General features: G+C 45.4%; 3 protein-coding genes across 3 annotated transcripts; 1 reads left to right on the forward strand and 2 right to left on the reverse strand.

The window, feature by feature from the left end:
- Window positions 1–190: 190 nt before the first annotated feature.
- On the forward strand, window positions 191–3,585 carry LOC4336524 (hsp70-Hsp90 organizing protein). Its single transcript, XM_015781039.3, has 7 exons — window positions 191–1,170; window positions 1,629–1,917; window positions 2,009–2,094; window positions 2,346–2,569; window positions 2,656–2,722; window positions 3,180–3,239; window positions 3,332–3,585. Exons 1-7 carry the CDS (start codon window positions 286–288, stop codon window positions 3,443–3,445), a joined length of 1,725 nt encoding a protein of 574 aa, XP_015636525.1. The 5' UTR covers window positions 191–285; the 3' UTR covers window positions 3,446–3,585.
- Window positions 3,586–4,753: 1,168 nt separating this feature from the next.
- LOC4336525 (elongation factor G-1, chloroplastic) lies at window positions 4,754–8,922 on the reverse strand. The gene is made up of 4 exons (XM_015781040.2): window positions 8,437–8,922; window positions 6,134–7,542; window positions 5,250–5,762; window positions 4,754–5,161 (listed from the first exon to the last, which is right to left on the reverse strand). The coding sequence occupies exons 1-4, from the start codon at window positions 8,663–8,665 to the stop codon at window positions 4,988–4,990; spliced, it is 2,325 nt and encodes a 774-aa protein (XP_015636526.2). The 5' UTR covers window positions 8,666–8,922; the 3' UTR covers window positions 4,754–4,987.
- A 3,745-nt stretch (window positions 8,923–12,667) lies between these two features.
- LOC9271011 (uncharacterized) lies at window positions 12,668–13,959 on the reverse strand. The gene is made up of 2 exons (XM_015779801.3): window positions 13,878–13,959; window positions 12,668–13,282 (listed from the first exon to the last, which is right to left on the reverse strand). Exon 2 carries the CDS (start codon window positions 13,183–13,185, stop codon window positions 12,844–12,846), a length of 342 nt encoding a protein of 113 aa, XP_015635287.1. The 5' UTR covers window positions 13,186–13,282; window positions 13,878–13,959; the 3' UTR covers window positions 12,668–12,843.
- Between the last annotated feature and the right edge of the window lie 1,284 nt (window positions 13,960–15,243).

Consider the following 15,243-nt stretch of genomic DNA (forward strand, 5'->3'; position numbering starts at 1 on the left):
CAAACCAAACATAGCTATGATTTTAATGTTCTCCCAATTGCATCTTCAGATCTTCTACTGGTAGTCGCCGTGCAATCTCGCGAGTTCCCGGCTTTCTCCCACCCTCCGGAATCTTCCAGAACCGTTGAGATCGCGCGACTCTTGAGAACCGTGACCTTTATATACTTTCTCCCCCTCGACGCCCCCGTCCAAACACGCACCAAGCCACCAACCGATTCCGATCCAACGATCTCGATCGCCCGCTCCGCTTCGCTTCCCGATCGATCAGCCCCGCCGCCGCGCGCGATGGCCGACGAGGCGAAGGCCAAGGGCAACGCCGCGTTCTCCGCCGGCCGCTTCGAGGAGGCGGCGGCGCACTTCACCGACGCCATCGCGCTCGCGCCCGACAACCACGTCCTCTACTCCAACCGATCGGCGGCCTACGCCTCGCTCCACCGCTACCCGGAGGCGCTCGCCGACGCCGAGAGGACCGTCGCGCTCAGGCCCGACTGGGCCAAGGGTTGCTCCCGCCTCGGCGCCGCGCGCCTCGGCCTCGGCGACGCCGCGGGCGCCGTGGCGGCCTACGAGAAGGGGCTCGCCCTCGAGCCGTCGAACGGGGCACTCAAGGACGGCCTCGCCCATGCCCGCCAGGCGCGCCGCCCGGCGCCGGCGTCCGGCGCCGGCGCCATCGGCAAGGTGTTCCAGGGCCCCGAGCTCTGGAGCAGGATGGCCGCCGACCCCACCACGCGCCCCTACCTCGACCAGCCGGATTTCATGCGGATGCTGCGCGACGTGCAGCGGAATCCCAGCAGCCTCAACAACTACCTCTCCGATCCCCGGATGGTCCAGGTGCTCAGCCTCATGCTTAACCTCAGGCTACCGAACAATGACGCGCCTCCGCGGCCGCCGGCGCAGTCGACTCCGCCGCCTCCGCCGCAGCAGCAGCAGCACCAGCCGGAGACGAAGGCGAGGGAACCTGAACCCGAGCCCGAGCCGATGGAGGTGACAGAGGAGGAGAAGGAGCGGAAGGAAAGGAAGGCCGCAGCGCAGGAGGAGAAAGAAGCGGGCAACGCCGCTTACAAGAAGGATTTTGAGACGGCGATCCAACACTACACAAAAGCCATGGAGCTCGACGATGAGGACGTCTCCTACCTCACCAACCGAGCCGCCGTTTACCTTGAGATGGGAAAGGTGAGTGTTTCTTTTTGTACTGTGCTAATTGTTGTCCTCCATTGATTTCTTTCGAGAAAGTTCAGATTATTGTGTGCTTTGGTGAAGAATTAGTACTTCCCCATGAAATCGATTAATGTGATTACTTACCTAGAGGTTTAGTGTGATTATACTTACCTGGTTTAGCATATACCAGCAGTTCTAGATTGCAGTGCTCTAATTTTAGACGACAGCCAATTGAATGTTGTGAGGAAAGGAATATGCGTTTGCTATGCTTGCACTCAGCAGCACAGGTCGAGATGCCTTGCCTCGTTTAAGAAAGTGATGCATTGTCTGTTTCAAATAAGAAAGTGATGAATTATAGCCATGTAAATGATTGTGATGCAAGGGGCGGTTCAACTATTGGATCTTTTAGCGTTATATATGTTGTAATGTTATGTCCTAAAAGCTAATATGCCAATATTTTCCCCAATTTGCAGTATGATGAGTGCATCAACGACTGTGATAAGGCTGTTGAGAGGGGAAGGGAACTTCATGCTGATTTCAAGATCATCTCTAGGGCACTGACCAGAAAGGGAACTGCTCTTGCTAAGATTGCTAAGTGCTTCAAAGATTATGATGTTGCCATTGAGACTTACCAAAAGGCTCTGACTGAGCACAGAAACCCAGATACCCTGAAGAAACTGAATGATGCTGAAATAGCAAAGAAGGAGCTAGAGCAGCAAGAGTACTATGATCCAAAAATAGCTGATGAGGAGCGAGAGAAAGGTATGTTGTGGCAAATCTGTTATTATCACTGTGTTTCTTGTTGCAGGTGGTGATGAGGATGAAACTTTGATTTTGGTCCACTCATGTGCAGGTAATGAATTCTTCAAGCAGCAGAAATACCCAGAAGCAGTGAAGCATTACAGTGAAGCTCTCAGGAGAAACCCCAAGGATCCAAGGGTAAATTCTTTGTTCTTACTCAATTGCTTAAGCACAGCAGCTGTTTAAAGCCTGTACTTCACTGCAATGTTGGTTTGCATGAGTACATCTGACGGAGAACAGATTGGATAATGTGAATTGGTCAAACATCTGGTTTTTTTTCTCCATAGTATTTGAAAATGCTAAGCATGCTTCCTCATTGTTGTTCTATGAATCTATGGTGGGTTTGGTCTCAGTGGTTCTAAGCTTAGGTTACATGGACTGTATTTCAGGTATACAGCAACAGGGCCGCCTGTTATACCAAGCTTGGAGCAATGCCTGAAGGTCTCAAAGATGCTGAAAAATGCATTGAACTAGATCCTACATTCTCCAAGGGATACACAAGGAAAGGTGCAATCCAATTTTTCATGAAAGAATATGACAAAGCACTGGAAACCTATCAGGCCGGCCTAAAGCATGACCCGAACAACCAGGAGTTGCTTGATGGTGTTAGGAGGTAAGCAATGCTTAGCGAAGGAGATCGAGCACTGTCGCCTTTCCACTGTGCAGCGTCCTTACTTAACTGTGCCCGTCTTTTTTCAGATGTGTCCAGCGGATCAACAAGGCTAGCAGAGGGGAACTGAGCCAGGAGGAATTGCAAGAAAGACAGGTAAGGCTCTCCTTCCAGTAATCCAGTTCCAACCACAGTGGTGCCCTAGGTGCATCAACTGGGGCCCTGTTTAGATCTCTGACAAAATTTAACACCCTGTCACATTGAATGTTTGAATACATGTATAGAGTATTAAATATAGACGAAAAAATTAACTAATTACACAGATTGCGTGTGAATTGCGAAATGAATCTTTTAAACCTAATTGCGTTATGATTTGACAATGTGGTGCTACCGTAAACATTTGCTAATAACGGATTAATTAGGCTTAATAAATTCGTCCCACGGTTTATAGGCGGATTCTGTAATTTGTTTTTAGACTATGTTTAATACTTCAAATGTGTGTCCGTATATCTGATGTGACATACCAAAACTTTACCCCTCTGGACCTAAACACAACTTGGTTTGGTAAGATAAGAGCAGTGATGTTAACTTAGTGTCCGCTTCTATTTTGCAGAACAAGGCTATGCAGGACCCAGAAATCCAGAACATTCTGAAGGATCCTATCATGCAGCAGGTAAACATAATTAGATGACCTGTTGAATTGAAGTGTTGGTAGGTGATGGATTATTCTGGTAGCCTAGTGACCATCGTAATGCTGTTCTGCAGGTGTTGACCGACTTCCAGGAGAATCCGAAGGCTGCTCAGGCGCATCTCAAGAACCCCGGAGTGATGCAGAAGATCCAGAAGCTAGTAAGTGCAGGGATAGTCCAAATGAAGTAGACATGCTGAAAGGGCCAGGGATAGAGTAATCTGATCGGTGTGCCTGGAAACTTCTGAATGCAAAATTCGTCGTCGAATTTTTGTACAGTACAATCGTGTTTATGCAAATTCCGATTGGTCATGGCTGAGCCGAATTTCCATACTGCTGATCTTTTACTTTTGACATGACCCTATAACCGATTTTAACCATTCGTCTTATTGATATATACATATTTATTTTAAATTTTTTAATAAGATGAATAGGGAAATGTTATAAAAAAATTAATGGTGTCCTATGCAGAAAAATGCCTAATCAGTCACCACGACCTAAAAGTCGCGATCAGAAAATAATTTGTGTAAAACTTTCATATACGTCTTCAGTGTTGACCATATGTTTATTTTAAAAGTCGCGATCAGAAAATAATTTGTGTAAAACTTTCATATACGTCTTCAGTGTTGACCATATGTTTATTTGTAAGTGTGTTTTTAGAGAAGGGTATTTTTACCCGGTCTCTACATCCAACCGGATATATGCATGCTTTTAAATAACCTAGTCTGAAATTCGCTCCTACGGAGATTTGAACTCAGGACCTTAGGGTGCTACTCAAGTCACTGCAACCACTAACCTACATGCCCTTTCACATGTTTATTGTAACCGTAATGGTTTATTAGCGATCAGAAAATAATTTGTCTAAAACTTTTATATATGTGTTTTTAAGTCAATGTTGGAAAAAAAACTACGTTAAAATATCTTAAAATTAACTTTAAAACTAAAATTGTAAAATTTTAATTTGGCTTTGGTTTGATTTTTTAGAGCAACCAATGGAGTTCTACACGCGCTCTCTTGGCTTAGTTTAGGAGGTGTTCTTCTCAGCCTATATAGGTTTAAGAATTTTACGTATCGCTGCTCTCTAACTAGTTACATTTCTCTAAAAGCAGCTTTATATGCCATTGCTTAGATAACTTATAATATGTTATAATATATGCTCCCTCCGTTCATTTTGTAAGTTGTTTGAATTTTTTTTCTTAGTTAAATTTTTTAAGTTTGATTAAGTTTATAGAAAAATATACTGATATTTTCAATACAAAACAAATATAATATCAAAATACATTTTATGCTAAATTTAATGAAACTAATTTAGTGTTGTATATATTTGCTAAATTTTTTTCTATAAACTTGGTCAAATCTAAAGAATTTTGATTAAGAAAAAAGTCAAACGACTTATAATATAAAACAAAGAAAATATAAATAACTGCACACAATCTATCCACACCATTGTAACAAGCAGAACGAAACGCAGAAGGGCAGAAATAAGAGGACGTCTCAGCTAGAGCAAGGAAACAAAAATTTTATAGGTACCGCTTTCTCTTCTGAAAACCTTAACAAGGCAGTCTTCAAAAAGAAGAAAAGAACTTGACAAGGCCATTATCAGGTCCAAAACAATGGCAAACAATATCTCCCCGAGGGGCTTGACGCTACAAAGCTACATACACTTGGATGTCCTATTATCCACCTGCTCCGGTGTCGCCGTTTAGTATATCTACCAAAATCTGGAAAAAAAATTAAGCAGTACTAGCTTCCTCCTGTTTCGCCGCAGAGAGCTCGTTCTGGATGTGCTGTGGGACGACGTCGAACTTGGCGAGCTGCATCGTGTAAGACGCGCGCCCCTTGGTCATTCCTCTCAGCGTGCTGACGTACTGGAACATCTCCGCAAGTGGCACGAAAGCATCGACAACCTGCATCAAATAATAATATACCACTGTAAGTCTCAGGCCACATTTCAACTGTATGGCTAATAAAGGGAAAGGATATATTTTGTGCTACCTTCAGGCCACCAGGTTTATCCCCGAAGCTATTGACCTGTCCTCTTCTGGAGTTCAAATCACCAATAACATCACCCAAATGCTCCTCAGGGGTTATCACCTCAACTTTCATTATAGGTTCCAGGAGTCTTGGACCAGCCTTCCTCAATCCTTCACGGAATGCACCTCTGGCTGCAATTTGGAATGCCAGGACACTTGAATCAACATCATGGTATGAGCCATCAACCAGCACCGCTCGGAGGTCCACAACAGGGTAACCAGCAAGGACACCATTGGGCAAGCTTTCCTCAATTCCCTTCATCACGCCTGGTACATATTCTTTTGGAACTGCCCCTCCCTTTATTTCACTCTTGAATTCATACCCACTTCCAGCCTCCAAAGGCTCGAATCGCACAATAATGTCCGCAAATTGCCCAGATCCACCAGACTGTTTCTTGTGAACGTATTGTACTTCTGAAATCTTGGAAATACTTTCACGGTAGTTGACTTGCGGAGCTCCAACATTTGCTTCAACCTGTGCAGTTGCATATTTAAGAGCTCAAGTTAAAACTCTTGGGTGCAATTATGAATACAAAAAACTAGTGGAATGCTTCTATTCCTAGGACTTTAATAAGATTATTTGGTGAGATAAGTGGCATAATTGAAGAACCGAGCTATTAAGTCATAGAACATAAATAAATAAGCTAACCAAAAGAACATTTTACTATCTTATCAGGTAGTTTCTCTTAGCTTAGCTGAGGAAAAGGGAAAATCTAAGCACATAGGAAATGGTGTGGTTTATAAGCACAATAACAACCGTTCAATATGATTTGCGCATGAATGTAGAGTAATTACGTGGGGGAGTGGGGCATGTACAGAAACAATAAAGCTAATCAGAATACTTACCCTGAATTCTCTCTTTAATCTGTCAACAATGATGTCAAGGTGCAATTCTCCCATTCCTTCAATAACAGTCTGGTTGGTCTCCTCATCTCTAGAGAAGTGGAATGATGGGTCTTCTTGAGCAAGCTTGATTAGTCCGGTTGCCATTTTGTCAGCATCAGCTTTGGTCTTTGGTTCAATAGCAACTTTAATGACAGGATCAGGAAATTCCATGCGTTCAAGCACAACAGGCTTATCTGGGTCACTAAGAGTTTCACCAGTAATTGTATCTTTGAGACCAGCAAGAGCTACTATGTCACCTGCCACAGCAACTGTTATATCTTCCTTACTGTTCGCATGCATCTCTAGAAGCCTTCCGATTCTTTCCTTCTTATCTTTGTTTGCATTGAGAACATATGAACCAGCAACCAGCTTCCCAGAGTATATGCGAACAAATGTCAATGATCCCACAAATGGGTCAGTCATGATCTTGAAAGCTAACCCAGAAAATGGCTCATCATCACTAGGCTTTCTTTCAAGGATCAGTTCAGGGTCCTCTGGATCAGTGCCCTTCATTGGTGGTAGGTCAAGTGGTGATGGCAAGTAATCAACAACAGCATCAAGCAGTGGTTGGACACCCTTGTTTTTAAAGGCCGAACCACATAGAACAGGAACAAAGCTGGCAGATATTGTTCCCTTTCGGATCAATCTCTTGACAGTTTCCTCGTCTATTTCGCCACCTTCTAGATAAGTCTCCATAACATCATCATCCAACTCTACAATAGTTTCCATCATCTGAGCTTTGTAGTCATCAGCCATCTCTTGGAGATCAGCAGGTATATCCTGATAAGAAAATTTTGCACCAAGTTCCTCTCCTGTCCATACAATAGCCTTCATCTTGACTAGATCGATAACTCCTTGGAAATTGTCCTCTGAACCAATGGGCAACTGTATTACCAAAGGCTTCGCACCTAAATTTGCGATTATCATGTCTCTAGTTCTAAAGAAGTTAGCACCAAGGCGGTCCATTTTGTTTACAAAACATATTCTCGGAACCCCATATTTATCAGCTTGGCGCCACACGGTTTCAGATTGTGGTTCTACCCCAGCAACACTGTCAAATAGACATATAGCTCCATCCAACACCCTGAGAGCACGCTCAACCTCAAGAGTGAAGTCGACATGCCCAGGAGTATCGATGATGTTGATTCTATGTTTGTTCCAGAAAGCAGTAGTTGCTGCAGACGTAATGGTTATTCCTCTCTCTTGTTCTTGCTCCATCCAGTCCATCGTAGCTGTTCCCTCGTGGACCTCACCAATTTTGTAGTTCCTTCCTGTGTAGTACAAAACACGTTCTGTAGTTGTTGTCTTTCCTGCATCTATATGTGCCATGATACCAATATTGCGGTAATCCATCAAAGGCACTTGCCGATCTGTATACAAAAGTAAAATATGTCAATATTAATGTAATCGATAGGTTGAAGAAAGCAATGTAATTTATTTTGGTTGAAAACTGTGAATCTACAAAATGAAAAGTGAAAAGGAATCCAAGAGACTTGGCTTCCAGATCTTATGTAATTAACTTAATGACAAACTTTACTGCAAAATAGAAACTCACTTCTGCACAATATTCATTAGGAGATGCGTAAAAGACAGCAATTAAAAGAAAGTAAAGCATTTATTCAATATGTTGCATCGACAAGATAAGTTACATGCATACAAGTCTATTGTGTAAGAGCAAAATGCCATCGACCATATTCTTTTTGCTAACTACACAAACATGGAGAGGACATTCATTTAATTACATAGCTATGTGTATATTCTATTTTAGATGTTTATGGAGCCATATCCTCGCATCTCTCTATTCCTTGCTTCTCAGTTTGTTCTATTGGGAAGATATTCTAGTACTACAACAACCATTTACAGAAATCAATGCCATGAGTAGTTATGAGCTCCAGAAGAGCTTCTAAACCAATTACTCTTTAGTTAGAAGCAACTTCATCAATGGTTTATCTAACAAAGCAGCAGCCCATCAACAATCCTAAGCACGGTCGCCAGCATGCTGCCTCAACCTTCTCTTTTGCAAAACTAGTAGTAGCAAAAGATCAACTAATACACTATCCAATAGAACACTCCTAAATTCTATAATACTGCGTGATAATCATCTTCAACTCTGAGAAAGAACGAAAGATAATCCTTTTGGCCCATTTCATCGAACACCGTCAGTGCACACTTTACACTGCAGACCATCATCCCCACGTCCAGGGTCAAAAAAAAAAAGAACTGGAACAAACACAGCAAGTAACGCCAGACTGTGGCTCGCTCACCATTGCCGGCCATGGCGACGACCGATAGGCGCGGCCTGCGCGGGCGCGGGCGCGGGCGCGGGCGGACGCCAGCCGCCACCGCCGCGGCGTAGCGGGAGCGGGACGAGGCGGGCGACGGCGCGGGGAAGGGGCGGTGGCCGAGGAGGAGGCGCGAGGCGGACGCGGCGGAGACGGCCGGCCGGCGCGCGGGCCCGGCGGCCCGCAGCACTGGCGCCTCGGTTGCTGCCATGGCTGTCGGCGGGCGGAGGTGGCCGGCTTTTCTCGTCCTTTGCCTCTGCCGCGAGCGCTAGCTCTAGCTCTCCCTCCCTTCGCCTTTTGCCTTAGCCTGCCGCCTGCGCGCGCCGCGGGAGCGTGCGGATGTCGTGGAGGGCTTTATGCGCGCGAGCTGCTGCTGCTGCTGCTGCGGATGGTGGCGATGATGGTGAGGAGGATAATGTCAGCCGCGGGGCTGCGAGGATCGTTTCCCGTCTCACGTTTTGGATTGGCGCCTCATTTCCGGAGACTGCCCGCCTAACTACTCCTTTTTCCCTTTTCTTTTTTTTTCTTTCCAGAATTTCCAGTCCTACCTGGCTACCTGTTCGAATGATTATGCGAAATAACATTATTCCAGTGAAGACACTGTATGATATTTCCAATAGCCAAGCCAGACTGTGAAATAAAAAAAAAATATTTTCTCTTGTCCTCAATTTAGTACTGTATGTTGTAATTTCGAGGTTATGACTGCACTAAAATGCTATGTCATCCTAGAACGTCTTTATATCCAAGAAAAAACATGAAACTATGAGAATACAACTCGATTGTAAACTGACATGTTGTACTGCAATTCACGCACAGGTAATCAGCAGCGATGGAGCAGTAAGTAAAACAGAGCAGCATAAAAAAGTGCAGGCAAAGCAGACACGTCTCTGCATTTTCGACCACGAGCCCCATGGGCCATGGCCCATGTACACAGGTTTGGACGCTTCGGATGTCACCACACAGAGCATCTCACGGCTCCACCCGTCCAACGTGTCCGCGCCCCGCGCGCAGTGAGCCAGTGACCCACTCGCGCCCACTGCCAGTTTCTCGGTCTTTTTCACCCAATTTCGCGTGTTTTCGCTTGGCAAAATAGTACTACTATAGTTGCCACTTTTTTTACGGCGTACGCGTGCCACCGGATGCATTCGTCCGACATTTTGATGGCCTGCTATCAGGCCACGTAGTTGGCAGCTCTACCTGAAGCGAGAGAAATTAAGCCTGGTAGATACCGGAGAAGCCACGTATCTCAGTTCGATGGGAACTTTTAACGGGTGACGCTCACGGCAAGAATATACAGATTATACCGGTTGAGATACCGTCCGGTTGACAACGTACATCTGCATGCTGAGGCTGCAGCACCACAAGATCCATGTTTCAGAATCTCTCGTGATGGTTACAATTTTCCCTTTTGATTTTGGCAACTGAATTCGCAGCAGCAAACCGGTTTATATATCGCTCTCTTATGATTATTTTTAGACGTGAAATAGTCTACCATGAACGATGCTTAAAAGTCGGAATAAGTTTACTTTAGATCCATTCATTTGTCTCGGTGGTTTGGATGGCAGTTTCGACGAACGTGGCACCTGCGTGACTAGTTTGACTTGATCCTCGTCCTACGTAACGGTAACGTGGCATTTAAAACAGAATAGCGGAACCCACATGTCAGTGGGTCTCACCCTCCTCTTCTCCATGGACGGCGGCGCCTTCTTCTCCCCTCTCCTCTTATCACCGTGGGTTGAAAGGGAGGAGATGGAGACCTTGCTCCTTTGGTCATAATCAATGGAACTCGCCATGGGCGTCGTCGTCGCCGCTTCCCGGATCGACGAGACGACGCCACGTGTTCTGCCGCTAGCCTCCACCCTTCCTTGACCCTTCCCTCCGACCAATCTCTCTCCCTTGTCCCCAACCTCTTTGCCTGTCTCCCCCCTCCACCACTCCCTCCTCGTCAATGTCGATGTCACCATCGCTGCCCCTAACTCGCAGCCACCGCCGTCTTGATCTGGTCCGCCCACCGAGACTGCTTGAGAACGAGCAGGTGAGGGAAGTGGAGGTCGAGGATGACGCCAGGGGGGAGGGAAAGAGTGCGGGGAGGCTAGCTAAGGATAGAGCGGTCAGCGAGGCTGAAGCGGACGATGATTGTCTCCCCCTCAACCACCACTCCCTCCTCGCTGATGTTACCGCTACGGACCCCAACTCACCACCACTGTTGCCTTTGATCTGGTCAGCCCACCGAGATTGCTCGAGAGCGGGCGGGGGAAGGAAGTGGAGGTCGAGGACGACACGAGGGGTGCAGGGAGGTTGAATGGGGATGGCACGTTCGGCGAGGTCAAGGCGGACGACGACCAGCAGATTTTGTGCCCTCCTCATCGATGCCACCACCGCCTCCACGTCGCCAGGTGATCCCTCGTCCTGCCGCTCCTCCCCTCGTGGTGGGGGTGGGGCAGGATGCCACCGCCGCTATCCTCTACTTGTCGGGGATGAGCGGGCGTTGCCCATGTTCGGCGCCGCCGTCCATGGAGATTGAGAGGAGGATGGGACCCAATGACATGTGGGCCTCACATTTTTTATAAAAATGAAATTTATATTTTGCTTCCAATGCCACATCACCGCCATGTAGGACAAAGACCAAGTCAAACCAGCTATGTATGCGTCACGTCAACTGAAATCGTCGTCCAAACCACCTTGGGATCTTATTTGCACTGATTTTGCTAGTTGAGGGACGCGTCATATTTGGTTTTACGATCCAGGGATGAATTTCAGACTAGACGACAAATTAAGGGATCTAAAGTGAACTTATTCCTCAGAAGTCAGATGTGGTGTCACTCGTCGGATTGGAAAAATGGGCTTCTCAGCCCATTTCGATGTTTTGGGGGCTTTTGTCCCGGGAGTAGAGTTACAGCATTTTGGGCCGTCCGTGCCAACAGCAAGCGTGTGCTGGGGTAGAGATGGACCTGACCTGCCAGAGACTAAGCACACCTGGCCCAGCTTACTTCTGAAAGAAACACCCGGGGTCCAGCTTACGTAATTAGTGTTTAAAACCCTTCTCAAAAAAAAACGTAATTAGTGTTTAAAAAGGAAAAGAAAATAAAGCGGGAGCCAACATCCAAGTACGTGGATCTCTGGCCCATCCAAGGCCAAATCGGGATTAAATTACCTTTCCGGAGAAACACGCACGAGATACTCATTATCTCTGCATCAACAAGGAGGGAGCATCAAAAAATAAACTATGCTCACATCACATGTACATGGAGCCCAGCCCGTGCTGCCATTTGCATTTGAATACGGCGGGAGAGGGAACGAGGCGCGTCAGGTCAGGCACGGCGCCCACCGTATCGTCTCCGTCCTAGGCCGGGGTGAGTCGCCTGGTTTTGACGTCGTCGAGTTGATTTTGTTAATGGCATAATGCAGGGGAGGCCTTCCCAAGTGGGTAATCACTAATCAAGTCGCACCCATTAGACTAATGGCGACACGCACTCATACACACAATATATATATTTTTGCTGTCTCCTCGTACGTTTGACAATTGTACATACGGAGTAGATAAATTTGCCTTTTGCTAGGAGAGAGGGGTAGCCAGCTAGGAGTAGCTAGCTACTACGTACCACCCCCCAGAAATCGTCAGCTATGATGTAATCGACACCCTGAGCTTTCACTTTCCTGGACTTAGCTTGCACGGTAAAGAGAAGAAGAGAAAGGGCTAACGTTTCCCTTGTTTGCTAATTGGGGATTTGTTGGTCGGGTCAAAGTTAGTCCGTCGCCTTTGCCATGCTTCCACTTATAGAGTCCTCTTGTACTGCTACCACGTAGTACTGTGTGTGTAGTACAGGTTGTACTGTTCGATCAGCACGCACAATGCGTGCCATTAAATCTAATGAAAGCTAATCGCTCCGAAAATACATGAGGAACTTGATCCAACGCGATGGTTACCTCGTTCTCTTTGAAACGCAATAACTTCAGTTTTTTTTTATAAATATTTTTTACAAGAACCTAGCTATATATATTTGTTTTGTTTTTTCAGAAGAACTGGCCGGAAAAATTCCTGCGTTTCAAATACTTGCTCCTTGTGCAGATTAATGGCATATATATGCTGCTAGCTTTTATCTTACGTAATGGGTAATCGGATGAGATGACTCATCAAGCAAACCAACTAACCAAGGAAGTGGCATGTATAGAGGGAGGCGAAGCTGAAGAATTTTAACGACATTTCAGAACATATCGGTAACATATGATTTATATATACCCTGTACCGGGACATCGATCTGCTAAAAAACCGAATACCACAATGGCAAAAATGCCCAGAAAAGAAGCTGACGATCTAGCTAGCTGCTAGGTAAATACATAGAAATCCATCAAAATACGCATCTGAATATCTGATGTCATGGGTCACTACTATTTCTGCTGGGACGACAGTATATCCTGCATGTACTTGTCCGTCCGGTCGAGCTCCTCGAGCATGGCAGCCACCTTCCGGTCGGTCTCCGTCACCGTCTCGCTGAGGTGCTCGCTGAGGAGCCTCGCGTAGCCCATCTCCTCCTTCACCTTCATCCACTCCTTCCTCACCTTGGTCAGGTTCTTCTCCAGGTTGCGCTGGTCCTTGTTCTGGCTCCTGCAGCCGTGCGACCGGCTGCCGCCGCTGCTCGACGCCCCGTGGCCGGCGTCGTAGAATCCGAACGGCGACGACGACGCCGGCTGCGAGAAGTTCAGCATCCCGTTGCGCGTCCACCGTTGCATGATGCCTGTTATTCTTTGTCTGAATACCTCAGTTAATTAGCGGTCGACGATTTGAGTTTCAGTTAATTGCTACACACTGCTCCTTTTACGCCGCAAACTGCATTACAGTAGCACCAGGTGTTAGAAAATTTCTGCTATTTCATGCATTAGACATTAGTAAAGCTGTAAAGGGCATAACTTTTATAACAGACAAGGAAATGCACATGAGTAAGATGCATTATTGGTTCCATTTCAGCTTATACTGATGATTAGCGCATTCTGATTTCATATACCGATGGTTGAAATACTGATCATATCTGAAAGATCGGCATTAAATTCTTCAGTTTTGGAAATTCAACCGCAAGATAAACTCTATGGAATCGTGTTTTCGCCGGGCTGACTGAAGATTGCCGGCCGAGATTTTGTTAGATTGGGAAAGAAACAAAGGTTACAGAGAGAACTTCATGAAATTGTGGCAACATTGTCAGATGATCAACAACATGCCGTATAGTGCCGGAAAATCTTCTGCAGATCAAAGCTTCCTAGCTCCTTATTAGTTAGAGAACAGGTCAAGGACTTGTATTGAAACAGGAGCAGAATGACATTCATGAGTATTCTCCATTTTCTAGAAGCAGAAAAATGACACTAGCAAAAGGAAAATCAAATAAAAATGAAGAGCTCAGAAGAGAAGAAGCCACCTATATAGAGCTTACCTGATAAACCCTGCAAGATATGCAACTCTGCTGCTCTCTTCACTTCCTGAGAAAGACCTGCGTCTATGGTAATGGTATGGGCAGAACATATCTAGGGGCTCATAGCTATTTATAATCATGGCACAAGCTAGGTAAACTCTCACCTAATCCTTTGTCACCTCTTTGTCATTTGGCTATGGAAAGACCACAAATTTTCCAAGTCAAGGATGGACTAATTAGTGCAAATGGGTGCTAAAAGGAGGATGGCCAAGTTAGATGTATCCAGCTCATGTGATGGACATATTAGCATTATATTAATCCCGAGCGCGTGGCTGACACGGGAAGGCTTGAATGGTTCGATGCATAGCTAGAATCTTAGCCTCTAAATTACTGGCGAGGCACGTGGCAACCACAAGAATATTTGTTGTAAAAGAGCATTGCATCGTGTAGTACTAGGTGTGTGAGCACAAGGAAGACAGAGGGAATCAAATAGCCTGAACTGAAAACTCATCTAGGAGTATCTCTCTTTTTCTTTGTGTTACAGTTGGAGAGATTATTCCACTTGAACTTACCCTTTTGTTTTTATGTAATGGATATTAATGAACTTACAAGCGCCATTGTCATGGATAATAATATTATGTACTCTCAGAAATAAAATATGGTTTATGATATTACAGGCCCATTAATTCCCCCGCAAGAAGCACAAAAGATTGCAAAGATATCCAAGTGGTTGTTGTTTTCTGGTTTTTAGTTATGCATATGGGTGTTGTTTAGGGGGTATTAGATGGTACAATACATCCAGTATTCTTTGGATAAAGCTAAGAGTAATATACAGTTAGCGCTCCAATTCTTATTACATTCTTAATTTAGCAATTCTGCATATTGACAACAATCCCTTATCTGATTCCTATGGCTTCTGGATAACAACTGTAAATGAACATATACTGTTGTGATCTAAAGGGGCCGGCCTTGGTACTCTCTTTATCCTCATTTTATTTGATTGGCAGAGCTCCTGCCATTTCTTAAAAAAAAAACCATACGGATTCTGTAATATCAAGACATACAATATCCTGATATCCAAGCCAGAACAGTAATTAGTGACAATGCTTTTGCACATCCATGTCTATGAATAGGGAAAAAGATCAGCTTGATCTGTAGCAAGCCTCGTATCCAATTGGCGAAATATCCACACCAGCAGGCAGCAGAACACAGTTTTGCATACGTACATAACCCCAACTCTCTTTCAGTTATGTTTGTCCAACTCTTTCTTCATATGCCCAGTTTAGTCCATTTTATTGGGGTAGACTAGAAGTCCACCCGGAGCATTGCACCGTATGGCTATTCCAGCACGCACTGACCAGTTCAGACTTCAGAGCGTCCAACCGAA

The sequence above is a fragment of the Oryza sativa genome, chromosome 4, assembly GCF_034140825.1.
Source record: "Oryza sativa Japonica Group chromosome 4, ASM3414082v1".
Taxonomy (NCBI): domain Eukaryota; kingdom Viridiplantae; phylum Streptophyta; class Magnoliopsida; order Poales; family Poaceae; genus Oryza; species Oryza sativa.